Source organism: Camellia sinensis, chromosome 1 (genome assembly GCF_055761805.1).
Source record: "Camellia sinensis isolate YWXY chromosome 1, ASM5576180v1, whole genome shotgun sequence".
Lineage (NCBI taxonomy): Eukaryota > Viridiplantae > Streptophyta > Magnoliopsida > Ericales > Theaceae > Camellia > Camellia sinensis.
In genome coordinates this window covers 250,448,289-250,476,287 of record NC_138961.1, presented here as the reverse complement: position 1 = coordinate 250,476,287, position 27,999 = coordinate 250,448,289, and the positions used below count along the sequence as shown (strand labels likewise).

The 27,999-nt window shown below is 38.0% G+C and overlaps 2 protein-coding genes across 11 annotated transcripts; both read right to left on the bottom strand.

Moving 5' to 3' along the window:
* Positions 1-225: 225 nt before the first annotated feature.
* LOC114308074 (thymidylate kinase) lies at positions 226-4,364 on the bottom strand. The gene is made up of 5 exons (XM_028253563.2): positions 3,771-4,364; positions 1,988-2,099; positions 1,843-1,902; positions 1,073-1,177; positions 226-580 (listed from the first exon to the last, which is right to left on the bottom strand). The coding sequence occupies exons 1-5, from the start codon at positions 4,022-4,024 to the stop codon at positions 470-472; spliced, it is 642 nt and encodes a 213-aa protein (XP_028109364.1). The 5' UTR covers positions 4,025-4,364; the 3' UTR covers positions 226-469.
* Positions 4,365-6,486: 2,122 nt separating this feature from the next.
* Positions 6,487-27,284, bottom strand: LOC114259588 (alanine--tRNA ligase-like). Of its 10 annotated transcripts, none has more exons than XR_014348479.1 (6): positions 25,380-27,283; positions 25,084-25,266; positions 24,783-24,962; positions 23,841-24,040; positions 13,401-13,475; positions 6,487-6,799 (listed from the first exon to the last, which is right to left on the bottom strand). XR_014348479.1 is itself a non-coding variant. In XM_082901693.1 (6 exons), exons 2-6 carry the CDS (start codon positions 25,443-25,445, stop codon positions 6,668-6,670), a joined length of 636 nt encoding a protein of 211 aa, XP_082757819.1. In that variant the 5' UTR covers positions 25,446-25,527; positions 26,529-27,281; the 3' UTR covers positions 6,487-6,667. The 10 variants fall into 10 exon arrangements, 8 of the variants coding, with proteins under 8 accessions (XP_082757819.1, XP_082757815.1, XP_082757802.1 ...); XM_082901693.1 differs by lacking the exon at positions 23,841-24,040 and having other exon boundaries at positions 25,380-25,527; positions 26,529-27,281; XM_082901689.1 differs by lacking the exon at positions 23,841-24,040 and having other exon boundaries at positions 25,380-25,527; positions 26,557-27,281.
* Between the last annotated feature and the right edge of the window lie 715 nt (positions 27,285-27,999).

Genomic DNA, 27,999 nt, shown 5'->3' with positions numbered 1-27,999 from the left:
ATTTAGAATCAAGAATCCGGATGTGGGCAAGTGTCCATGATTCATATCAGATGGCTGTAATTTGGTGTGTGATGAAGCCTACGAGAAGATGGTGAACCAAGAACATGAAGATCATATACATATTGGGTAAAGCTTGACAGTTCAATGTGTGTATTGGATAAATGGGGCGAGCTGAACAGGATGACAGAATGGGTCTTCGAACATCCCACGGCAAATTAGCTGAACATGTTTTGCATCATTTTATAATACCAAATTTCCTCACATTTCCACTTCAAATTGAATAAGAAATACAAGGATTTGTTTTGGGAATAAACCAGTAGGAACTGACGTTTATAATATAAATTTTTTTGAACAGACGTTTATAATATAAAGCTACCAACATTTCACACAATTCATCTGGTGGCAAATAGGCAAGCATGTCAACGTAAACCCGTAGTTCGCATTCCTTCTGAATGAACTAGGTTCAATTTTACCATAGATTCGAGAGGGCTTTCCCCTTTTGGCATGTTGTCACACAATCCAGTACCATCTCCCTCAGCTGTTTCTCAACATCTTCAATGGGTAAGCTAGCATCTATGGCCTGCAAGTGAGCCTTAAAAATATGTTAGTGTAATGAAACAGATTCACCAGACTTAAAAGCTGAATGAAACTGTATCTACAGTTATGATATCTTAAGCTAGTAAACTGGATAAATGTAAATTAAACACACATACACTCACACACACTAATTGTTTGGCTAACAAAAAATATATATATATATATATATAAATGAAAATAAAAAACCGTCACAGAAATCAACAAAACCCAAGTTTGGTCTGTGCTAAAACATCAATTAATGCCTTTAATTTTTTTTTCTTCCCCAATAAAATTGCATATGAAAACCAAAATACACCTTGAAAATAAACTGCAAAACCATAATTTGGTGTTGAGGCCAAAAAAGATCATGGTAAAATCTGAGGGGGCGCCCACAGGATGGCATCATAAGGAATCAAACAAAATAGTTTTCTGGTGAGAGTAACAACACTGGATTATTCTCCTTTGGCATTAAAAACAGAAAAAACATAGTTATTACCTTCCACGAGGCGTCATAGAGCATCTGATAGGAACGGGCAACTTTTTTTTGAAGCTCAAGCTGCTCATATCTCTCACCTCCATAGCCTCCTCTTTCAGCAGCTTTCTGGCAATTTCAAATTGACCTTTTCAGTTACCCTGACAGCAACTTTAAATGGTGGACACACACACAGGAAACTGATAAAGGGTTTCTCTTCATTTACACCATATCATACAACAAAAACTTAACCCATGGGTGAATCAAGTGTTTTTCAATATGACATTCAATTCACTAATACTTTGTTATAAAGCTGAAATTAGTCTTAAAACAGATGACCTCAACAGCTAAATCAATGGTCATCCTTTATTTTACCATATGGAATGAGGAATGATGACCAATAAACATATTAAGGATCATCACACTCTGGACCAGGACTCCCCTGTATATGAAGCCAAATAGAAGTTTTTTATTTTTTATTTTTCCTCTTCATTTGTGTTTTTATTTTTATTTTTCTCTTTTTTTTGGGTGGGGGTGGAGGTGAGGGTGGGGGTGGGATGGAGTGAAGTTGGTTCAAACTAGTTTTGTGTGTGTACTCCACCTTGGAAAATTATATTGATGTCGCTTCCAAAACATATCAATTCACAACACAGTCAACTTTTTCATCAATTACTAAACAAGCCATCCAAAAAGCAGACTTTTTTACTCAAACTGCAAAGCTTCACAACATGATTGAGATTTTAAAGTTATCCTACCCTAATTTCACCAACAAACATGATAATAGAACAAATTACCTCTGGTGGTATTTCAAGGTATAATACCAAATCTGGTGCCAGCAATCCCATCTCTGGTGCCTGCACAAGGATTTATTTTTTCTTTACTTAAAAGGAGATAAGGAGGAAATTCACTTTTATAATAGTTTCAAGTATGTCTTCACACCTTACACCATTCAAAGTCAAGTCCTTTGGCAGATGAAAAAGCTACCCCAGAAAATGAGTAGCGGTCCACAATGAGGGTGGTTCCACTTCTCAACTTAGACTCCATTAATGATCTGCAAATACATTGTAGATGATCATGTACAATACAACCTTCACATTTCAAATATTTGCTTGTGCGAACATCTAAAGTACTAATCACTAACAGATTACATAGTAGTACATATGGGGATTATAAATCCAACATTCTAATAACTTTACTGTTCGATGGATTTGTTAATATGAAAGAAAAAAAATGGGACTATTGGACAAACGAGCATAATAACTAAATGATTTCAAAAGTTACAACATCATATTAAGTAGGAGGCGGAGCCCTTGCCCTGCAAATCTGAAAATGTTCTGTAGACAGCTCCTGCAAAAGGCTTCACTAGTTGGCGAGGCTCACAGAGTCACTAATATGACTCAAAACAAGTACATGAGAATCTACTAAAAGTGAAACACGTAGCTGAAAAACCGTGTCAATATATTAGTATTAGATTCTAAAAAATGATTGATCATAATATAAATAGTATAAGGTAACCCTGTGGAAAGATATGATTAACCCAATGGATGTATCCGAACCCATCACATCTGCAGATCAAACTAAGCCAGAATCAGTGCCACTTGACAACAATGTTTTGGATGACATCTGCAAGACTGATGCTTGCAGTTTTTCTTTACTAGAGCGAAAGTCACAAAATAAAATTTAGGGTTGGTTTGGGATGTCTTAAAAAAGTGCACTTTTTGACTTATTGGTGGGTTTGGGTTGGGTTTGGGTTGGGTTTGATGTGATGTGTTAAAGAGGTGATGTGATTTAAATAAGATGATGTGACTTAAATAAGATAGTGACTTTTCGACTTTTTAACTTATTTAGTACATGCCAAACTAGCCCTTAATCTGTCCCCAAATCCTGACCTTTTTTCAGCAAAATGACAACATTATGTTTAACACTAGTGTTGGAGTTGAGCATAAAGAAACATTTAGCACTTCATACACAGCTATTTATTAATTTTAAGCTACTTTCATATGTAGAACAATACAAATGACAGATAAATTGATGATTACCTACAAATGCAGAAAAACAAAAAATAATTCCCATCCAAAAAATGAGAGTAATCAGCTGAACTGACATGAGATCCCAAATAGCCATTTACAATTCAAATTCAAGGGAGCCTTGAATTTCTTAGGAGGCTTTTCTTCATGTGAAGTAATAGATTCTAACCTATACAATAACCAGATTCACTTTTCTTTTTCTTACTTCTTTTTCGTAAAGAACAACTAGAGTTTTAAATAAGAATAATACTACAATGACCACATTTATATATCACGTTTAGTTTACCATATGATGTGTTATCACTACATCGGTAACAAACATCAATGGTCGAACCTATTATTCAACCAATGCAATTATGACGAACGAGATGGTAAACCAAATGTGGTAGATAAATACAGTCATTGTAGCATTATTCTTTGAACAAACACTTGGCACATTAATTGTGCAAGTGCAAAGTTAACTCACACATAATGTATTAGGATCTCATTGTCCAGTTACTCAGCTTTGCTATTATTCCCAAATAAAATGTAGCAAGTCCGTCACAAACACAAAATTGTTTGGCATGCATTAAACTTCAAAATTATGTCTGTGAATGGCACACTAGTAATATTAGCAAAGTGAAATTAAAATGAGAAGTAAACTGACAGCAAAACAAAACACAAGGTGGTACATGAGACGAGATAATGAAACAAACCTCTTCTCCCAACGATTTGCACTGAAGAGTAGATGGATTGCATGATCATCCAATTGCGACTTATTAGCAAGATAAGCGGAAATCATTTGCCCAACACCTGTATTTCTATCAGGAAAACGCCATGATTCAACTGGATGGCCAAGTCCCTCCAAGTAAGAAAGCAGCCTGCACGATTGTGAGGTCTTCCCACTGCGATCCAACCCTTCTAGTACAATTAGAGCACCTCTTGAACCACTCCTCTGATTGTTTTCCATCTGAACTTGCCTTCAATGAAAATTTCAAATTCAATGATCGCCGAATTGCTACTGCCCCAAATTTTCTTTAAACAAAAAGCAAATTATCAGACCAAATAACCCCGATGAAGCGATATATAAGGGAGGGATTGAGAGGGAAAGTGAGGGCTTTGTTTTGGATGCAAATTAATTTGAATTTAAACCTCGGATTGCGCGCCATCTATGATTGAATTGATGAGGAGGAGGCGCCGCGCCGGGATGGGTGTGTGTGCGTGGGTTCATTTCCCTCCAATTTTGAGTGGAAGGGACCCATTACACGCGGTTCGATGGAGCTTTCATCCTCCGTCGGCAGAAATTATCCGATATGATTTATATTTAAGATAATTTTTTTAAAAAAATAAAATTATATACCGTATATATATTTAAAATATATGTGAAATATAATTTTACTAATGTATGCCCGTATTCGTGCCTTGTAAATAAAAGTACGTGGACAAAAAATAAATAAATAAATAAATAGGGAGAAAAATTAAAAAAAATAAAAATAAATGAAAAAGGTGAAATCATGGAATTATTCATAGAATCATAAAAGGGTGGGTGAAAAAAGCAAAAAGTAAGATAGAGAAGCGAGAAAATAAGATACATCATAGTTGTTGTTTTATAGTTTGAATAGATCTGAGTCATCCAAATGTCTTAGTAGGACAAATTCAAAAACCATCTTGCTTGATTATATGAAAAAGAAAAGGAGGAAAGTAGGATCATAGGATCATTTATGGGGTTATTTATGGAATCACTGAAGGGTGGGTAAGAAAAGGAAAAAGTAAAAGAGAGAAGCGAGAAAGTAAGATACATCACAGTCGTTGTTTTATAATTTGAATAAATCTAAACTGTCCAAATGTCTTAATAGAACAAATATGTGTAGGACAAATTCAAAACCATCTTATTTTATTATATAGATATATATACATATTTTTTTTTCAAATTTTTTTTTAAATTGTTAGACTAAACACAACTTTTGTGGTTTGTTTTGACAAATAGTTAAAAGTTAATTTTTTTGATTTTTTTTGTTTTTTTAAATCATATCATTGTATATATATATATATATATATATATATATTTCTTTTAATAAAAAAATTTAAAAATTAACTTTTAACCTACTATTTAAAATAGATTTAGGATAGGTTTGGCATCCCTTAAAAAAATCAAAAAATCATTATTTTATTAAGTCACATCATTTTATTTAAGTCACATCACCTCTTTACCATATCATTTCAAACCCAACATATATTTTACAAAAAGTCAAAAAGTGTAATTATTTAGAATATTCCAAACAATCCCTTAGTGTCTGTTCTTTGTGAGACAAGTTACTCACAAGGAGGAATAAAATCATAAAATATGAAGACATTTTTGAAACTCTGTCAATAATCTAAAACTTTATTATTTAAGCGTATATTATATAAGTAAAAGGAGATTTTAACCATAAGAGTTGTGAGAGTTTCAAATTCTCAACATGAATTTTTAGAATTTTATATTTTTAAATAATTAAAAAACTTTTTATTGGTTAACCCAACTAAGAAAAAAAAAACCTCTAATTATTCTTTAAATTTGAATCAAAAAAAAAAAAAAACTATCCTTTAAATTTGAATTTAAAATTTTAAATATCCCACTAATATAGAAAATCATGTCAATTAAAAACATTAAAAAAAAATGATCTATCCTTAAAAAAAATCTATACTTCTGAATTTCAAAATTCAAAAACATATATCCCACTTAATATGAGAAATATTGATTTCTTCCAATATTTCCTTGATAAAAGACCTTTATCTTTAGAAACCCTAGACCAACCAACTCTCCGCAAATCTATGTGTGTAAAAATGTTAATCTCTCTCTTAATGCTAATAGTCTAAGTTTGAAGTAGTTGAAAATTAAAGAGTAACATTGAGTTATGAATATGTAATTCATTACAACAAAAAAAGATTTTTACGGTGCGCAATGCACGTCGTAAAAACCCTTCTACGACGTGCAGTGCGCGTCATATTATGACCAGTCATGGAAAGTCATTCACTTTCAACGACATGCTTCGTACGCTATTAAAAACTATTTAACGGCAGATTTTGTGCGTCGTTATTACTTTTTTTACGACATGCTATAGTACGCCGTTAAAAACTATTTAACGGCAGATTTTGTGTGCCATTGTTACTTTTTCTACAACATGATTTAGTACACCGTTAAAAACTATTTAACGGCAGATTTTATGCGTCGTCGTTACTTTTTCTATGGCTACTTTTGCACATCGTTAATTGGTGAGACAAATAATGACGCTGGTTGCACGCCGTAAAATATGTAATACGACTTAGTACGTCTGCCGTAGAATATGCAGGTTTATATATATATATATATATATATATATTTTTTTTTCAAATTCACCAAGTTTTGTTTGACCAATTTTGTACAATCTAACGAATATTACAAACAAGCATCACAAAACATCAATCAACTACCATTATATTGTTTGAAACATGAAAAAGAATCTATATCCATAAATTATAAACATTTAACAATTGTCTATACATTCTAAACATTCAAAAACTATATCCTTAAGTTCTAAACTGTACAAAAAGTTTAAACCATCCAAAACTATGCATATCTAACTTTCTAAATGAGTCACACAACCAAAAAATATAAATCTTGCAAAACATAAATGAGTCTCAAGGCTAATGAAGTACAGGATTTCAGGACCCAAACCATAGAATCCACATTCCTTTCCAAATTCTCTACCACCAATATAGTTAGGACCTGCCATAGAAAACACCATCTCAATATAAGTTGAATAGACCACCAAATTGGTAGACAAAAAACATCAATTGTATTTGAATTTTACATTAATGAACAAGCCAACTAGGATTAGATTGAGAGAATTTATCATGATTATATGTGCTCATGCACAGGCACACAAATGTTGTCCTATCCTAACTGTGTCAACATCCCATTTTCAAAAAATTCAACAGATTGAAGCATATGTTTCTGCTCTCAATATATATACACCATGAAGTGGTGCAAACTATCCACCCTTACTTCTAACTTTTTAGTTATTTATCGTTTATTAAAGTTGCTTGTGACAAATAAATTGCTTCTTCAAAAAAATTAAAAAAAAAAAAAGAGGCAGACAATAAAAGGAATGATAGTGCAATTGTTCTTGAAGGCATAACAAGCATTGGATGCCAATAATGTTTTTTATCACCAAAAGGCTAGACCCAATGATGTGTAAGTGATATAATTGGTTAATAATTAGAGAAAAGATGAGATAAAGTGTTACATTTAATATCCTAATTAATTGCCACATCATTGAACTTAAAAAGTGAATCTAATTTTTTGTCTTGAATAACAATGCTAAAAAATTAAATATAAAATTGTCAATGCATTTGTGTTTGTACCTTAGATATAAATCACACTAATAATTCATTCAATACATGGCACCTGTTGGTAATTTAGGAATATAGGAGTGACTATATCCTATATTGCTCATGAGAGAAACAGAGTGAGATATTAAAATTTCCTATTTCAGAATTAGTTTTTTAGACACTTAAGTGAAAGTATCATAAATGATGTTTAGTCTTGACTCAAATCAAACCATCAAATGTCTAAATGATTTCTAGTTAGTTTATCAACCTTTTAATTCAATAAAATTTCTATTACAAAAGTATATGAATCTCACTCTTAAATGGTGTTGGAATTAAAACTCACATGTAGAGTCTTTTTAAAGAACAACAATAAATTAACTAGGGCTGATCGCAGGTCGGTTTTGGCCGGGTGCGGGTCAAAACCGACCCGACCCGCACGCATGCGGGTTGGAGAAAACAGACCCGCAACCGCCCACAGTGCGGTTCGCGGGTTGTGCGGATGGGTCAGTTGGTTGTGCGGGCGGGTGCGGTTCGGTTTGCGGTTTGGGCTTTTTTTAAATTGGACTTAATTATGATATTAATTTGAACAAATTTGACATTTTGGGCTACTTTTTAAGCATTTTTTTATTATTTATGGAAAAGTTATAAATTAAATTTCATGATAACATAAATGCCCATATAATGATAATAAATTTTACATTCTTCCAAAATACAAAAATAATTGATAAAACTAATTACAAACTAAAACATTAAAATTCACACTAAAATCAATCTCCATCCATCCATAATCCAAAGCTTACCTAAATTTTACATTCATCCAAAATACAAAAATAATAATAATTAGTCATCTCCATCCATCCATAATCTAAAGTTTACCTAAATTTTACATTCATCCAAAATGTAAAAATAATAATAATAACTAGTTATCTCCATCCATCCTAAATTTTACATTCATCCAAAGCTTACCTATTAATCCAAAATGCAAAAATAATAATAATAACTAGTTAGAAACTAAAATAAATTAGTTTTCATCCATCCATCCATCCAAAATCTAAAGCAAGCTTACCTAAAATTTAGTGCTCCAATTAATTTTACATTCATCCAAAATAAAAAATAATAATAATAAACATTAGTTACAAACTAAAATAACATTGTCTACAAACTCCATCCAAAATAATTTGAAAAGGTGGTATCCATCCAAGGCTTCACTAAACTCTTTAGGTCCATCTTCCAATGTCCAATCTCATCCAACAATCTGCCAAAAAAAATTCCAATGAGCCAAATTAATAAATATAAATAAATAGATATGAATAAATAAACATTAAGCTGATCTCAACTAATTAGAAAAATCTCACACATGAGCCAAATGAACATTAAAGTTCAATTATAGCATCTACATTAGACTTTGGGGTTAAAGAGGAACATGGCTCCAAAGTACCTAAAAGCATGAGTCAACAAGAGAAGATAAATAAACTTGCATAGTAAAAATAATAATAGAATTAAAAATGAAGAGATATTCACATATTACCCGAGTCGTATTGCTCAAATTCCTCAACATCATCCATTGCTTGTCGAAGAGAAATTGGAAGGTTGCTTTTAAGCCAATTTTGTGTGCATACAAGAGCTTCAACCATGGAAGGGGCAAGTGAACTACGGAATGGATCAAGGATACGTCCCCCGGTACTGAAAGCCGACTCCGAAGCAACGGTAGAAATGGGCATGGCCAACACATCCTTTGCTATTTGAGATAACACTCTATACTTTGTTGCATTATTCTTCCAATATTCCAATATCTCAAATGTCTGATTTTTTGCAAAATGTTCAACCTCGCCCATGTACTTGTCTAATTCCGACTTGCTTCCACTAGTGAAGCGCCCTTCCAAATATGAATTAAATTGGGACTCCATTTGAGAATCCAAATCATCCTCATCAATCACCATTGTCTCCACTTCAGTCACCCTCGAGACACTCTCATTTGATGAATAAATTGTGGCATAATGGTTGTACAAACGAGTCAAACAAGAAACAATTTTGTTCACCATCTCATCCACCTTCCTCTTTTCTCCATGAAATATATTTGTAAAACAAAACTCCAAGTATGCTATCTTTTTTGTAGAATCAAGAGCAACAGCAACATACAACAACAAATTAATCTTATTTCCATCCCCCCAATATTTGTTGAACTTTTGCTTCATACTCATAGCCATTGTGCACAAAACATCATCATTGTCCAAAATTAATTGATTAATTGTGCTTTCAATTTTAAACATCTCTTTATAAAATGCATTGGAAGTAACAAAAAGGGACCCGGAAAATTTCTTTGTTGCAAGGTAGAATAGTTTCAAAAATCTCACAAACAACCTACATTTTTTCCAATCCTCCTCATTTGGAATCCTCCTAATCCCACCATCAACATCCTTGAAGTAAGTTTCAAAATTGGAGTCTTCATACTTCAAACGGTTAAAAGCCTTCTCAAACTTTTCAGCAGCCTCCAACATTAAATATGTGGAATTCCACCTTGTTGGTACATCTAGGCATACAACAGCAGTAGTCACAAGTTTTAGATAGGCCGCACACTTCTTAAAAGCATCTTGCCGATTAGGAGAAGACCTCACATACCTAACCGCAAGTCTAATATTTGCAATAGAATCATCCATTTCTTTCAATCCATCACTCACAACAAGGTTTAGAATATGTGCACAACACCGCATATGCAAAAACTCATGCTCCAAAATGGTCCCCTTCCAATCTTTGGTATTCCTTCTCAAGTATTGAATGGTAAGATTGTTGGAACTAGCATTATCAACAGTTACAGTGAAGATACTATCGATGTTCCACTCAAGCAAGCACAACTCAATTTTTCTACCCAAAGTTTCCCCCTTGTGATCTTCAACTTGTTGGAAGTTTATGATTCTTTTTTGTAGTTTCCAATTATCATCAATGAAATGAGCCGTTAGACACATGTAACACAAATTTTGAATAGAAGTCCAAGTGTCCGTAGTGAAGCAAATTCTACGACCCTTCATCAACCTCCTCAATTTATCCCTCTCGTTGTTGAATATGTTTGTCACCTCTCTTGCTATGGTATGACGAGATGGGATTGGTGTGAATTTAGGAATGACAACATTACAAAATCTTTTAAACCCAACTCCCTCCACAAATCAAAAAGGTAACTCATCAATAATCACCATCTCGGCAAGAGCCCTTTTACAAGCCTCAAAACTAAAACTTGTTGCCACAACCTCAACACCCTCTTCGACATTTTGTTTTGATTTAAAACTCAATGTTTGTTGCCCATCTTTATCATTGTTTGGAAATTGTTTGCAATTAGGGGTATGACTTCTCAAATTACTAGTCCCATGAGTCCTAGAATCGGCCATATACTCTTTAAAACAATACTTACACACTGCTCTACGTTTCCCATCTTCTCCTATAACCTTATCAAAATGGTCCCAAACCGAGGATGGTGCTCTCCCACCACTACTCTCACTCTTTCTTTTGTTCGGGGGTTTAGGAGGCTTAGATTCAGATGGGAAAACATTAGTTTGAGAATTAGATGATTCTGGTGGAACAATAGGGCTTCCGGTAGATTCAAAACTAGCATTGTTATCTTTATCCATTCAAACTGGTAATAAAAAATTAAAAAAGTATGAGATAACAATTAAGTCATGGATGGTATTAATAATTGAATCTAAACCATAACAATTCTAGCAAAAGCATTTTCAACATGAAAATAAAATAAATACAATCTTATAAACTTGAGTCTTATAAAATAAACCATCCACATCTCATTCACCATTTTTGTTTTCAAATTTCTACTCAAGTTTATAAATCAAATAAATACAGTCTTATAAACCTTATTAATATTATGAATGTGACCTACATGCTAAGCAAGTGTAGTGGTCAAAAATTCATTTTTACTCGCTAGCCACCTTCAGAGTAAAGTGGAAGAGACTCAGATATAGAATCAAAAACCCTAAATAACAAAGAACAAGCTAACCCATATACAACCCAAAATCCATGAATTTGACAATCAGAACACACAACGTACATTTATACTGAAATAGACCCAGAAAGTTAACCAAAAAATTCCCTGAATTTCACAATCACAAAATAAAGCATACACATAGAAGAAATTGGACTATATCTGGGTGTAGACACAAGGATACACATAGAAGAAATTGGACTATATCAGTGTGGACCAACATTTAAAAATTCCTGTTTATAGATGGACCAACATTTAAAAAATTCCCTTAATTTTCTAATTGAACAGGACTAACATTTAAAAAAGGATTCTTTAAAGAAGAAATTGGTCAACTGTAAAATTTTAAATAAATTTTGTATAACAAAATTAGATAATGGTATTATTAATAATTTTTTGTATAACAAAATTAGATAATGGTATTTTTAAAAAAATTATTAATGGAATTTTTTTTAAGGGTAAGTTACAGTAAATTATTTATTTGCCATTTTATCACTCTCAACTAAAAAATCAAACTTCCAAACCAAACCAGATCCACATCTAAGTTTCAAAAATCTAATCAAACTTCCAAACCAAACCAGATCCACATCTAAGTTTCAAAAATCTAATCAAACTTCAAAACCAAACCAGATCCACACCCAAGTTTCTGCAGATCCACATCTAATTTCAAAAATCAAATGAAAAAGAGACAGAGAGAGAGACAGAGAGCGAACCGGGCTGTGTTGCTTGCTGCCGATCGCCGGTTGCTGTGCTGCTGCCGATCGCCGGCGTCTCACCTCGCCGCCGCTGCTGCTGCTGTGCTGCAGATCGCCGGCTGCTGCTAAGGGAAGGGAAAATACGAACGAAAGGGGTAGAGAGGAGAGAAGTAGGCTGCTCAGTGCTCTCTGCTTTTCACAGGTGGGTAGGGTAACAAAAGTTTATTTTCTAATATATTATATATATATATATAATATTATTATATTAATATATAAATATATTAAAAAAAAAATTATAATAAACGCGGGTCGCGGTTTGCGGTTCGGGTAGGGTCAGAACCGCAACCCGACCCGAACCCGATTTCTGGCATAGTTCTTGACCCGCACCCGCCCACCTACCTATATCGAAACCGCCCAAAAGGTTGCGGGTAGGGTAGGGTCGGGCGGTTTGTGCGGGTGGGTGGGTTCTGTGCCCAGCCCTAAAATTAACCATACTCACATTTAGACATGTGACATGATAGTTTGAAAAGCCTGCCCTCCATTTCACCACCTCACAAGAAGATTGTATACCTCAACTTCATCAAAAATTATTCAGCATCACATAAACCAATATCACAAACGAGTTTTGACAATTTATTTGTGAGACTTAAAATCTACTTTAGATGAGGAACAAGATCAATTTTATCTCATTACATTTAGAACTTGTTTGACTTGTGGGTAACATGGATGTCTCAATTTAATTATCCTAAATTACGAAGTTGGAGATCTCTTAATTACCTTCACTACAACAAGAAAGCATTTTTTACGGAACCAACTTGTCTACAATAATTTATATAGTGTTGTGAAGAAAATCTGCCTATGTACTTGACTTAGAGGTTCATTGTTATTCCAATCAATTAAATTACTTAGATTGAAAGAGCTAAAAAAAGCTATTATATTATATATTGTTTTGCATGACCAACACTGAAAACAAAAAGGATCATCTTTTTAATTGACGTATCCATGTTATAATTGACCTACTTGGTTGTCTCATTACCTCAAAGTAAGACACGTCAACCTTTTCAATACACCGGGAGAGCCAAAAACCACCTAAGGGATAGTAAAAGGGGAAAAGTTTTTCATGGTTTCACAAAATACAGGACCATTATAAACAAACAAAAACATCTTGTATAAAGAGACAGAAATAACATTAAAAAAAATTGAAGAGACAATTTGAGTAGCATTAGTGGCATTATTAGTGTCAATTAGATTTATTAAATAATTGAAGTCGGCATCAGCTTCATGGTCCAAAAGTTTACTGAATAGCATGAACGGCATACCTGGATATCCATCATGGCCATGTACCTCCGCAGTGGGACTTGATACTGGCAGATATTGTGCATCAATTTCTTGATCTGGTAGGTAAAGTAACAAGAAAAATATCCATCATTAGTCCTTTTTTCTAAGACGAGGAAAATTTAAAAACACACAAAAATGAAAATGGAGAATCCAAAAGTAGAGGCGGTGTATTTTTTATAACCTAAAGATTTTGGGGCAACGATGACTGGGAGACGAAGACCACGCAGATAATGGGCATCCCTCTCTTTCTCAGAGAAGGCGAGCCCTTTGTTATGGTATGTGTGGAGATATATTTTCTGAGTACCAACACGTGGCTAAGGCGACGCCGACGTGTTAGCCAAGGTGCCGCGTGTCCAGGACATGACGCCGAGGTGATCTCGACAAGGCCGAGGTTATCTGCGAAGATACCGGAATCTGAGATAAGCGGATAAGGAACAAAAGTCCTAGAATGGGAGAGGACTTCAGTTTGGGTAAAGATGAGACTCTTAGAGAGTTTATCCTAATTCTACTAGGAGTCCAAGATTAGCAGCAATCCTAAGTCCATTTGAGCTAGGCTCCTATTGGGACTAGGATTATGTTGGCTATAAAAGGGAGGCACCCCCATGGGTCTAAGGTATGCTTTTTATGCTCAAGCTAGTGAGTTTAGCACTATTGATTATCTTCGAGAGATATACTGACTTGATCGTCGGAGTGCCCCCGGGTGGACGAACCACCGCCGAAATTTTCTCTTTCTGTTATAGGTTAGCCAGGTGTCATCTATTCTACCAGTGTTCTCCAGCTGAATACTGAGTTAGGCAGTGTGATCGGAAAATCACTCACACAATTTGGCACCGTCTGTGGGAAAGAAAGTAGAATAGATGGCCAGTAACGGACAGAAGGAAAAGATTGGGGACGACACTCCTACTGGGAGTGGGAGACCTATAGACCTTGATGGCGAAGGAGACAGGTCCAATGCAGAAACTCATGAGCAAGCTCACGGAGTAAAAGATGTTGGCCAGACTGGCGACGTACCAAAGAAACCTAATCAAAGCAGGTACTACAACGAGGACGACCTCCAGGTTTGGAAGGATAGGTGCCTACGGAGGGACGAAGCGGTAAAAGAGATGGCAAACAAATTGGCAGACCTACAATCGGTCGTCAATTTCATGATGCAAAATAACGTCATGCAGCCACCATTCCCGCTGCAGGACACACCGATTCCAGCGGCCAATGCCCAGAAGGGAGGGCAGAAAACAATCCCTGTAGCTCCTCAGCACAATGGGAGCGAAAAATACTCTCACCGACCTTCTAGGGAAATCGGACGAAGAGAGTCGAGAAGAGAAGAATCACGGAGGACGCATCGCACAAAGGAGGCAGACCCCAAAGGACATCGTCATGTTCAGGGGCAGGCACTGTGCTTCGATACAACTCATGGAGAAGGGTCGAAAAGAACTCACCACGAAGCTGAAAGTAGCGCACCAAAAAGACTGAAAGCAGGAGATAACCGAGCTCCTGGGCGGACGAAGGAGGACTTAAGAGATCACCTCAAGAGAAAGTAATATAATGACGACGCCGAGGTAACCTCCCAGATAAGCCGAGGACACCATTCTCAGTGGAATTGGACAGGTTTGAGGTGCCGAAGAGATTCAGTATGCCGAGGTTTCAAATATACGATGGTAAGTCAGACCCCAACTTCCACATTGGATTATATTTGAACTCAATGGCATTGTATAGTAGGAACGAGTTGTTGCTCTGCAAAGTGTTCCCCTCATCTTTTGGGGAGATTGCATCAGATTGGTTCTACAAATTACCAAAGGGAAGCGTGAAGAATTGGGAAGGCCTGGCCAAGATGTTCGTGGCCAGGTTCGTGACAAACAAGCTGCAGCCATTAAGGGTGGATGCATTGATGGCTCTGAAAATCAGCAAGGATGAAGGCCTTAGGACCTATGCAAAAAGATACTATGAGGTGTTCAATCGAATACCCAAATGCAATCATGAGGTGGCGGTCATATATTTCAAGAACGGCTTGAAAGACAACTGTCAACTACGAAAGTCTTTGGCAAAGACATTGCCAAAAAGTATGGAAGAACTCATGGCGAGAATCGAGAAGTACGCCAGAGCCAAAGAAGACACGTCAGGAACTAGAGAGATAAAACAAGAGAAAGGAAACGGCTCACCGAAGCGAGGCCGAGGTAATAATGGATCGAGCAAACAAGAAACAGAGTTAAGGGCCACACAGGCAGTAGCAACTGTGTTTCGAATCCCGATTTCCAAAGTCCTGGACCGGATTCGAAACCAACCCTATTTCAGAACACCAGCAAAGGCACCAGGAGAATTTATGGGAAGGAACATTGGCAGACATTGTGCTTACCACAATGAAAATGGGTATATGACTCAGGGTTGTAGAGCCCTGAAAACGCACATGGAAGAACTGGTGAGGCAAGGCCACCTGAGAGACCTCATCGATGAGGCTAGGACAAGGGAAGAACAGGCAAGATTGCCTCAGGCACCAGCAGCTCCGCCTCCCCCAGCACCACAACCTCAGGCAGGAGGACCTCGGCTAGTCAATGTGATTCACTTGAAGGTCAGCGAGAATGAAATTAGGGGGGAGACCCAAAAGGTGAAGCACCTGCAACATGTCTACGAAGTCGGGGAGAAGAGACATCGGGCAGAGGAGCGCCAAGGACCAGTAGTGTCCTTTTCAAAAGCCGACCTTAAGAAGGTCCAGCATCCGCATAATGATGCCTTAGTAGTATCCCTCCAGGTTGAGGAGTGCCAAGTGAAACACATCCTGATTGACCAAGGCAGCTCTTACGACATCATGTACGTTCGATGTTACAAGGAGCTCGGCCTTCACCCAAACGATATGGAGCAATCCAATAGCCCAATGGTCGGGTTCAATGGAACGCCGACATGGCCACTGGGAACAACCAGCTTGGAGGTGCAGGCAGGCACCAAGAAGGTAACAACAGAGTTCACCATAATCGACACACCCTCCCCTTACAACATCATCTTGGGAAGACCATGGTTGCATGCAATAGAGGCAGTTCCCTTAACATTGCATCAACTATTGCGATTCCCAACAGAGCATGGGATAGAGGAAATCAGAGGCGATTAGCTGCAGGCGAAGAATTGCTCCATGGCAGCAATGAAATCCACCTGCAGCATACGAGTGCCAGAAAAGGCAGAAATTGAAGATGAGGACGTGAAAGTCCTAGAAGACGTCGGCAAGGAGCCAGCCGAGAAAAGCGAAGAGGCACTGAAGAAAATCCTCGTCCAGGATGGGGATGAAGAATGCTTCTTTCTTCTCGGCTCGGGCTTAGCCGAAGAAGAGGAAAAAGAGTTTGAAGCTTTTTTGAGAGCAAATATTGAGGTGTTTGCTTGGACACCTTACGAAATGCCTAGCATTGACCCCGAGGTCACTTGCCACAAACTGAATGTTGACAGGTCGGCCAAACCTGTAATTCAACGAGCCAGAAGATCGACGTTGATGCACGTCGAAGCAGTAGAGGAAGAAGTCGACAAACTTCTGGAGGCTAGGGCCATTATAGAAGTTCACTACCCGACATGGCTATCCAATACAGTTGTGGTAAAGAAGAAGAACGGTAAATGGAGGGTCTGCGTAGACTTTACCAGCCTCAACAAAGCCTGTCCCAAAGACAGCTTTCCTCTACCCAAGATTGACCAGCTAGTAGATGCCACTTCAGGGCATGGAAGAATGAGCTTCCTAGACGCCTACAAGGGGTACCACCAGATAGCCATGTACCCCTCAGACGAAGAGAAGACCACGTTCATCACCCCAAAAGGCCTGTACTGTTACAGAGTAATGCCTTTCGGGTTAAAAAAATGCAGGAGCAACTTACCAAAGGCTGGTAACCAAAATGTTCAAACACCTGATTGGCCGAACAGTAGAAGTCTACATCGACGACATGGTCGTTAAGACCAAGGAGCCTAAGGGTCATCTCGCCGATCTAAAAGCAATCTTTGAAATCCTTAAAACATATCGGCTCCAACTCAATGCATCGAAGTATGCATTTGGAGTTAGATTTACTAAGTTTCTAGGATACCTGGTATCAGATCAAGGCCATTCTAGAGTTGAAGAGCTCGACGTCGGCAAAACAGGTGCAGATGCTAACTGGAAGGGCCGCAACCCTGAATAGATTCATCAGCAAAAGCTCAAATAAGTGCAAACCTTTCTTCAACTTGGTGAAGAAAGCCACAGACTTCCTGTGGACCGAAGAATGTGAAGCTACTTTGGCCGACCTGAAGAAATACTTAACCACAGCTCCTGTTCTTTCAAATCCAGAACCTGGGGAGGAGCTGTTCCTGTACTTAGCCGTTTCAGAACATGCGATAAGTGCAGTACTAATTCGAGAAGAAAAAGGGGAGCAAAGGGCTGTTCACTATGTAAGCAAAACCCTAGCCGATGCAGAAACGAGGTATCTACCCTTAGAGAAATTGGCACTAGCTTTAGTAATGGCCTCAAAGAAGTTAAACCATTACTTCCAGGCCCACAAAATTGTGGTGCTAACAGAGCACTCCTTGAAGTCCTTACTGCAACAAGGAGACCTAACAGGAAGAATAGCCAGGTGGGCAATCACCCTAGGCCAGTATGACCTGGAGTACAGGCCAAGGACTGCAATCAAAGGCCAGGTTCTAGCTGACTCCGTAGCCGAGTTCACGCTAGAATCTATCGAACATTGGGATCCGTTAAGCCAAGATGAACGATGTCCAAACAAGTAAGGAGAAGCTCAGCCAAAGGCAAAAGAACAAAGAAAAGAGAAAAAACTCAGACCCTGTAGTATTTACATCGGCGACTCCTTTCGACTATTTGTTTTTGGGAGTTCAAACCGACAGGGAACGGGGGCAAGAGTAGTGCTGATATCTTCAGATGGACAGATAGTGGAATAGTCCATTCGTTTGGGGTTCAAAGCCTCAAACAACGAAGCAGAATATGAAGCATTGATTGCAGGACTAAAGCTGGCAGTAGCAATAGAGGCAGACGAGGTAATAGTCTTCTGCGACTCCCAGCTCATCGTCAACCAGACAACGGGCAAATTTGCTGCCCGAGATGAACGGATGTCAGCCTACGCAAAGGAGGTCATCAGGCTGGCAGCCTTGTTTCAGAACTGCCGACTACTTCAGGTTAGCCGAGATGATAACAGCCACGCCGATGCATTGGCCTACCTAGCCAGTGCAATATAACCTGGAAAAGCAAGGACAATAATGATCGACTATTTGTCAAGCCCGAGGGTCAAGCCACTATCCACAGAGCATGAAGCAATATGCGTGGACATGGGACCAAGCTGGATGGACGCAATTGTTACATTCCTAAAAGAAGAGAAGCTGCCAGATGATCACAAAGAGGCACACAAGATCAGATTGAAGTCGGCGAGATTCAGTCTAACAGTAGAGGGGCATCTCTACAGAAGGTCCTTCACTGGACCCCTTTTAAGGTGCGTACATCCTTTACAAGTTAAAGATTTTTTATATGAAATTCATGAAGGAATTTATGGAAGCCACGGGGGCAGATCACTCGCCCATAAGGCCATTACCCAGGGGTATTGGTGGCCTTACATGTAAAATATTCTAAGTATAGAATCACGCAAAAGCAGTCAAAAGAAGACAAAGGTACAAGCACCCAGTGAAGGAAAGTTGTATTAGCATTCAACAAAAAGAGGGCACATCGGCCATACAAAGAGCTTACATTATCTCGAAAACAAAATTCGAAATACAAGAAACAAAAAGACATGAAAACTAAGATTCCTCAGCATCGGCAGTAAGCTGGGTTAGGACCTCGGAAGACTGTTGAGAAGCCACCTCGACCGCCTTCTCCACCGCAAGCTTAGTGTCGATTTCTTGCAGGGTTTCATCTAGGCTCTTATCAGTAAGAGGAACATCGGATAAAGCTTTCTCAGGAGCAGCATATTTGCGAACCTCCTCATCCTCCTCATCTTGAGTCAAGTCCAGGACTTGCTCATTTTGAGGAGGAGACTTGGCCCCAACAGCATCTTTGGACTTCCTTACCAAAACTTCCTCCTCAGCCTCATCCTCAGAATCAGATTCATCACCAAATTGAACTAGAGATGGAGTTGGAGGGAATGGAAGAGGAATGGCGTCGGCTTTTCGAAGAGGCGAGTCCTCGGGGACCTTAAGCTTTTTCAAAAGAGACATCCAACCAAGGGTGAAACCCCTGTTGCATGCCTGCTTCACCTGTCTTTCGTAGGCCTCCGTGACATTGGTCATACCCTGAGCATATGCTTTCTCATCAGCATCCTTGATTTCGGCTTCTTTCGTGGCCAAGGCCTCTTGAAGCTCTTTTTGGGCCTGTTCCATCTTTTCCTTGGCCTCTCTTTTTTGGGCCTCAGAGACCTTCCTGATAGCCTCGGCAGATTCAGCCTTTTCTTCGGCATCGGTTTGGGCCTTGATGGCGGCCTCGGCTTAGTCCTCCAACTTCTTTATTTTCGATTGAAGGCTTTTGTTGGCCTTTTGAAGAGAAGAAAACTCCCTCTTCATCTTGGCCAACTTCTCTCGATTTTCGAAAGATTGAACAGAGAAAAAAGTGCCAGATGAGAGACACTTACTTGAACAGAACGTTGAAGTATCAGAGCGTAATTTTCATACTCGCTCAACTCGGCGTTTTGGTCAAGATCGCCGGGGAGAAGCAGAGCAGTACTGAGGGCTACGCCGACATTGATATCCTCGGTGCTATCATTAGCCATGACTGGCTTATCTTCCAAGGTGATTTCGGGGGCCCAGGGGGCATCAGGTTTTTTAGACCCTGAGGTTGTCGCAGAAGATGACCTTGGCTTTTTGGATTTGGTGGATTTGGATGGAAGTGTTTCAGCGGACCTCTTCGCGGGGGTAGAGGCAGTCTTCTCACTCGGAGCAAGTTTTGAAATTGGCAGGATATCTTCAGAATCAGTCTGAGTCACCTTTGCCTTGGTCTTAGCCTTTTTGGTTTGTTTTGGCTTTGGTGGAAGCTAGGTTTGTTTTGGCTTTGGTGGAAGCTGGGTTTGTGTTGGTTGTGCATCAACGTCAGAAGGGATGCTGGCCAAGAGGTCTTTTGCGATTGGTTTTGGGCGACCCATCTCGGCAGAAGAAACTGTTCGACGTCGACGGCGGCGTTGGGATATTGGAATCAGGTATGGAGCCGAGGTTGACGGTTGCTCAACTAGATCAGAGGTTGACCCTTGGTCTGTCCGAGATGTGGACGCGATTTGTGGAGTTGTGGTAGAGGGTAGAGAAAGGCTTTTCTTCTTCCTCCTAGGGACGTCGGGTAGAGCTGACTTGTATGTTGGAATAAAATTAAGAAGCAGAGGCGCCGTTCGTTTATGGACTGGCAGGGCCAAGAGTTTCTTCAAATCCTTGTTGGGAATGAAGGATTGGCGAAAGTTTTTTGGTGGCTTAGGAACAGCTGCAAGAAAAAACAAACATTAAGAAATAGATAAGGTATGAAAGACTTTAAAAGACAAGTAGGTATGAATGCAACACTCTTACCATTGCCCTCTATAAAGACTGATCGAATGAGAGGGAAGAGATAGAGGTCTTCATCTGGGGTGAACTCTCAGTTCCCCGAAGTAATGCAATAATCGTCCCCAGCTCCCTTGTTAGAGTCAGGGAGGTCGGCAACGATTTTGTATTCAGTGGACCTCGACTTGAGGTAGTAAACGTAGCCAGTGTCTTTTTTAAGGCCACACATACTGTAGCAATATGGGATGTCGGCTAATGTGATCCTAGCGTTTTCTTGTTTGGCTAAGGCTATGATACTATTGATGGTTCGATAGGAATTGATGGAAAGTTGCATCGGGTTCAACTTGTAATAATGAAGTATTTCACGGAAAAGGATGTTGAGTGGGAGCCGAAGTCCACACTCAATGGAAGCTACCACAGGGAAAGGCATGGAGTCATCAGTAGGCATGATGGAGTCATCATCCCCAGCCAACCTCAGATGGACGTCGGCTGGGATTTCAAACTCTTGTCTAAAGAATTCTAGTTTGGATGGGGTGTTTACCCTATGTTTCCATATACCCATGATGTCGGCTTAAATGGAGATATCAGATTTCAAGAAGAAGAATTTTTGGAGGTTTAAAGGACCTCGGCCAAAAACCTAAAAGTACACTTTGGTAAGAGTTTGTATGGATCTAAAGGGAGTTCGTTTCAGTTTTTTCCTAAATTGTGGGTTCTACAGACAAATCCCAAACCTAAAGCTATGGAGATGAAGATTGAAGGAATGAATCTGGAAAACAGAAACAAGAACGAATTTCAGAATCAAGAACTGAGATGGTCTATCAAGAGCATAAAGAATACAAGAAGTATAGGGCCAAGAACAGTGGCAAAAGTACAGGGAAGTGGTGAAACAGTGCATGTGTTCAAGATATGGGCAAGGGCAAAATCATGGAAAAAACACATTCAGATGTATGATTCACAAGTTAAACATTTGAACAAATGCAGTAATGGCAGCAAGTAATAGAAAGTATCAAAGAAATTGAAAACGAAAGGAACAGTAAACTCACCAAAGAAAAGAGGCCGGTGTAAGGATCGCCGAAGTCAGTCAATGGTTACAGAAGTAACAGAACGGCAGAAGCTTCACCAGAAGGAGGAATGAAGGCAGTTGCAGAGCTTGAGGTCTGGAACAATGGCATATTCAAGAGCTAGAGAGAGAAAAAGCAAAGGAATCGAATGAAAAGTAAAAAAAAAAAAAATGAAAGAGGGAAACAAGTTTTGTCAAAAACTTGAAACGGCGGCAAAAGAGGGCAATTACTGCACCTGGAGCAGCGAATGCATCAAACGGCGCATGCAGACAAGACGATTTTTTAGGCGCGTCGCAGGTACGATCCAATATAGAAAAGACGCGTGTCATAAATGGTTGAATTATTGTATGACAGCTCATACGCGTGAAAAGGGTTCTTGAAATTCTTGTTCTTTAACGAAGACATGTCGGCCAATATAATGATCTCAGCTCAAATACTGTAAACTGACGTACTGGAAGAAAGGAATGATATAGGTTTCATCACCTCAGAATGCCAAGGTAATAGAACCTAGGGGGCAGTTGTGGAGATATATTTTCTGAGTACCAACACGTGGCTAAGGTGACGCTGACGTGTCAGCTGAGGTGCCACGTGTCCAAGACATGACGCCGAGGTTATCTGCGAAGATATCGGAATCCGAGATAAGCGGATAAGGGACAAGAGTCCTAGAATGGGAGAGGACTTCAGTTTGGGTAAAGATGAGACTCTTAGAGAGTTTATCCTAATTCTACTAGGAGTTCAAGATTAGCAGTAATCCTAAGTCCATTAGAGCTAGGCTCTTATTGGGACTAGGATTGTGTTGGCTATAAAAGGGAGGCACCCCCATGGGTCTAAGGTATACTTTTTATGTTCAAGCTAGTGAGTTTAGCACTATTGATTATTTTCGAGAGATATACTGACTTGATCGTCGGAGTGCCCCCGGGTGGACGAACCACCGCCGAAATCTTCTCTTTCTGTTACAGGTTAGCCATGTGTCATCTATTCTGCCAATGTTCTCCAGCTCAATACTGAGTTGGGCAGTGTAATCGGAAAATCACTCACACAGTATGGATCCCTCAATAATGAATACCCATTGCAGCACAGTTATAATACAAAAAGCTCTAAATCATCTCCCAAAAAAAAAACCTATCTTCAAATTCTAAACAGTACAAAATTTACCCCAACATCTTTTTTATGCAAATATTCTAATATTCTGACATGTCATTCATACTACAAAGCATTCAAGCATGCCTTATGCTATTGGTCTAGAAGCTTAAGCTCTCACATACTTAGACACATGCTACTTCCACCAAATGGAGTTAATTGTAGAGCATATGGTTGATCAAATTACCAACTCAGTTATTCAGAGTTGAACCAAACACAAAAAGTTGAGCTAACTTCCATTCCTAATATAGGATACATCCATCATGGAGAAAGATTGAGAAATCCCAGAATAGAGACTCCAACCAAATGCTACTATTGAGGGCTCCTAATGGAGTAATGGTAAGTCAAAAATGTGGAGTATTAAATAAATAATTACAGCCCATGATTCTCTCATGTATTGAGAAAGTAAACAAATAATGAATTAACATAATAATTTAACAGTGAAGGAAAAACAGAATTTTATTCTCAACTAGAAACCATGATCCTTCAAATTAAGCAATTTGAGGTTATATAAGCTGGATCTTTCCCATCTTCAGAGGTAGTTTCTACCTTAGCTGGTCTCACTGTGTTTCATTCTAATTTTTTTTTCCTTTATCTAATACAGAACTCATAAACACTATCTTCATAGTAGGGTCTATAAGTCCCACTTTGCTCTTGAATTTAACAATTATATTTATAAAGGTCAGATTTCCTCAACCTTGAGATTCAGGTGTTTATTCATCAAGAAGTGGCCTAAATAGAAACGAATGAAAAAAATAAAATTCGTACCTTTTTCCTTGGAATTCCAACTTTAGATGCAACATATTCAGCAGTGCTTATTTTGTCCCCAGAAAGCATATATAGGCTAACACCTAGCTTATGCAAGGATTCAACAACATGTCTACCATCTTCTCTGATCTGATCCTCAACATAAATAAGACTTGCTAGAGTACCATCTACTCCCACATAGACAAGTGATTGATTCTTACCTATATATACACACACACATCACAAATTCAACACCCAAAATCAACTTGCCCAGCAAACTAAAACATAAACACACAATCACTTAAAAACCTTCAAACCACCAAACCTGTATAAAAACACACACACAACACACACAAAACACAAAATCAATTTATAAACAAACTAACAAGTAAACACCAAATCAACAGAAAGGACACCATCTATATAACACAAGTAAACACTCTAATGTGTCCATCACAAGCTAATTAATGTACCTAAAGCAGCACAAACCTAGTTCCATCACAAACCACTAATTTAAGTAACTTCCATTCATCATACTGAACTTTATCGCTTTCAACAATGGTAGTTCAAAGAAAAAAGTAGATGATTAATTTTCAATGGAAGGGGCTACTTTTTCCAGTGGCAAACTTTTTCTTAAGGTTTTTTGAAGCATCGCTAAGTTTGATACTTGAACAATATTCCCTAAACAAACTAGCTCACACAAGAAGTTCAAAAGTAGGTGAACGTTAAACAATTCAAAAATGTGGTCAAGGGAATTTATTTCGATTCTCAGTTCAAAAACGCATTAAATTATCCAAATTTAAATCTTATTCTTTGTGGCAATTTCCTAAGTTTGTTGTATACATTTCCAACGTCAAAATTTCATAAGGCTAAGTTTGTTTTAGCCAAACAGTGAAAAAATTATTTCTGTGACAGCAAGCATTTCAAGATTTTTCTATTGGTAACCAAGAGAAAATTGCTAACCTGGCCTTGAGCAAGACCACCTTTTCCCCCTCCACCCTTCCCTTTTAGTGGCTTCAAAGCTGCCACCAACCACTCCAACACCTTTAATTGCTTACATTTATCTCCTTTCTCAGGTACCCCAACATACACCAAAGCTTTGTTTGCAGTTTCATCTGTGCTGAAAACCATAACCGCTATCCCCTGTCATTCACAGACTAGTCATGCAAACTTCATACAGACATATAAGAGCATTATGACAAAATAAATAAATAAATAAAAGCATTGGGACATATTAGCTGGAAGGTTAGAAACTGTAAACAACCTTCTCGTCCATGACTTTGACAACCGCTTCACGCATTGTTGTAGTGTCCAAACCAACATTGACACGTGATATACAGAAAGCCTTTCCATTAGATGCAGCAACTTCTGCTGTCTCGATTGCAACCTTGATAGCTTTCTGTATATTCTCTTCAGTAATCTTCTTTTTTTCTTTTATCACTTGATTCTAGTAAAATATAGCAATTTAGAATCAACTTCAACCCAGAGATATATAAGCAAGAGGTTTGGTTATCAATAGAACTGAAATAGGGTAATTTCTTGCTCAACATAGATGAAAACCTGAAGCACAGATACTTTGGCCTTTAGATCAGCTTTCTTGGCTGCTGGAATAGTTGCTGATTCCATGCGGCCATTTAAAGAAGTTACTTTTTGGGAAGAGGAACAGAAGCTCAATGTAATATGTAACTGATCCAGCAAGTGAACAGAACTGCCCAAAATAGTTACTATTACCATGCTGTCATAAATTTATCATCATATTAAACGATATCCCATAAACCAAAAATGTCCAATTATCTATTGGCTAAAACTAACACAATGTGAAGGAGCTGTTAACCAAATAGTGTACAAACACCCTTTAACTAAAAAAGTGAGTACATGGGAACATAAATATAAGCAGGCGCCAGACTACGTAACATATGTTCAAATGAAGAGCTTATTCAACCATCTTCGAGATTTAAGGCATGCCACTTTCTCAAATTCCTATCAAGTGCCCATCCACCAATTCTAATGAAAAATAGACCAAGAATAGGAAAAACACCAGGATGGTTGAATAGAAAAGGCAAGCTAGAAAAACACCATTTGGAAAAGTAATAAGCTAGACCAAGAATAAAAAAACACCAGGAAGCTATTGGTTTGCATGTTCATCACAGGCTAAAATGTCAAATCTATCAATTGACAACTAGAAAAATCAACTACCTGGGTGCCTTGGTAAAAGGAAAAGTTAGACATGTATAAACCTCAAAACCTAAGTCCTTCCAACACTTGACCTTCCAATAAAGACTGGTATGAGCAAAATATATAAGGAAAGGATACAGAAACTACACCAAGTCCAAACTATACTAACTGCAAATCTGATCACCAGATGAACAAATTCTCAAACAACAGTAATATAACTGTAAGCTTTCAAGTAGTTTAAAATTTAATTGTTTCACAGTGAAGGAAGCACTAAAAGAACATTCAAAGCATTAGACAAATTATACCAAGAGACAATAAGATTGATAAACTTTTCACCAAGTTCAACATTAAATCAAACTACATAAAAAATACCTAAATTGCTAGCAAGGTACTTCTATTTATTTATTTGAATATTTATCTGTCAAAAGCACCAAATCCTTCAATTCTGCTAGAGACAGGAAGCATGAACTTGTACATATCATTATTTTCTCGACAACCAAACAGAGTTTCAAAAGCAAAAACACCATCACTAACTTGAAATTTTCGAACCTAATTTCTTCACCTTCAAATCATCCAAACGGGATTTGGGTTTGACCTCAGATGCATCAAAAACTGAGCGACGAGTGGTGTCTCTTCGTTCATGGCTTCTCAAAACTATCAATTGGGTCGATTTGCCACAACAAGATGTATAAACCTTAGAAATTGGTGGTGTGGTGGGACATATGAGAGAGAGTATGAGAGTGAGATGAAGAGAAAGAAAGAGAGAGAGAGAGAGAGAGAGAGAGAGAGCACCATTTGAAACCCCTCCCTTTCGAAGCCTCTCTTTATTTTTACCAGTGGACAAGTAGTCGCGACAATTGGATTTGGAGTCGATGTTGTGCATTTCAAATCGAACATTCATGGAGATTTCGAGATCGGGGATTCAATTGCCGAAGAGGATAGTTAATAGATTGGGATTGGTGAGAATGATTTTGGAGAAGTAAAAATTGGAGGTTTGGAGTTTGTCGAAGGTGAAGATGAATTTGATGAAATCGGATTTGAGAGGGCATTTGAGATCGCCCTCGACGATCTGTTCGAGGACGTGAAGTCAAGAATCACGAAAGAAGAGGAAGAAGTCGATTTGGGAGAGATCGAGCTTGGGGACCAGTCTCGACGACGAGGAAGATGATGAAGAAAATGGAGTTTCATGGTATGTTTTGAAGGTTGAAGGTTAAATCCAAGGTTGGTAGTGACTTGCAATTGAATAATTTTGAGACCAACTTAGAGGCTGATTTTGTGTGTTAGGGCTGAGAGTGGGGCTTTTGATTATTATTTTTTTTTTATTAATTTTTTTGAAGAATTGGTGCCAGAAAATTTTACTTTGGCACTATTTGTTTTTTTGGTTATACCTTTCATGACATGCATTGTGCGTCATAAAAAGGCAATACTTTTAATGACAGGTGATGTGTGCGTCGTAAAAAGTGTAATATTTTTAACGGCGGGTGTTGTGTACGCCGTAAAAAGTGAAGTATTTACTTTTCACGGCTGACGTATGTGCGTTGTGTATAATTGATGTATCAACGGTATGTCATATGCACGTCGTAGAAAGTTTTATTATTTACGGCGTGCATTGCAAGCCAGAAAAAAATTATCGTTATTACCATTCATGATCTACGCAGTAGACACGCCGTGGTTGAAAAAGTATTTACGACATGCAAAAAAAGCAAGTCGTAAAAGTGAGAAACTACGGTGTGCATTTATTGTATGCCGTTGATGTGATGCCGTAAAAAGTCAGTTTTGTTGTAGTGATTGTTATATGTTGAACCATGTAAATTTATCTATATATATGTACTAGTAGTACCCTGTGCTATGTACGCGATTTTATAAAATTTTTTTTAAAAAAAAAAATCATTATAATTATCTTGAAATAATCTAATTTGTTTTGTGGTATACATGAAATTTATAAGTTAACTTTTATGTTTATAACTTTTTTAATTATCAGTTTCAAAAAATATATATATTTATT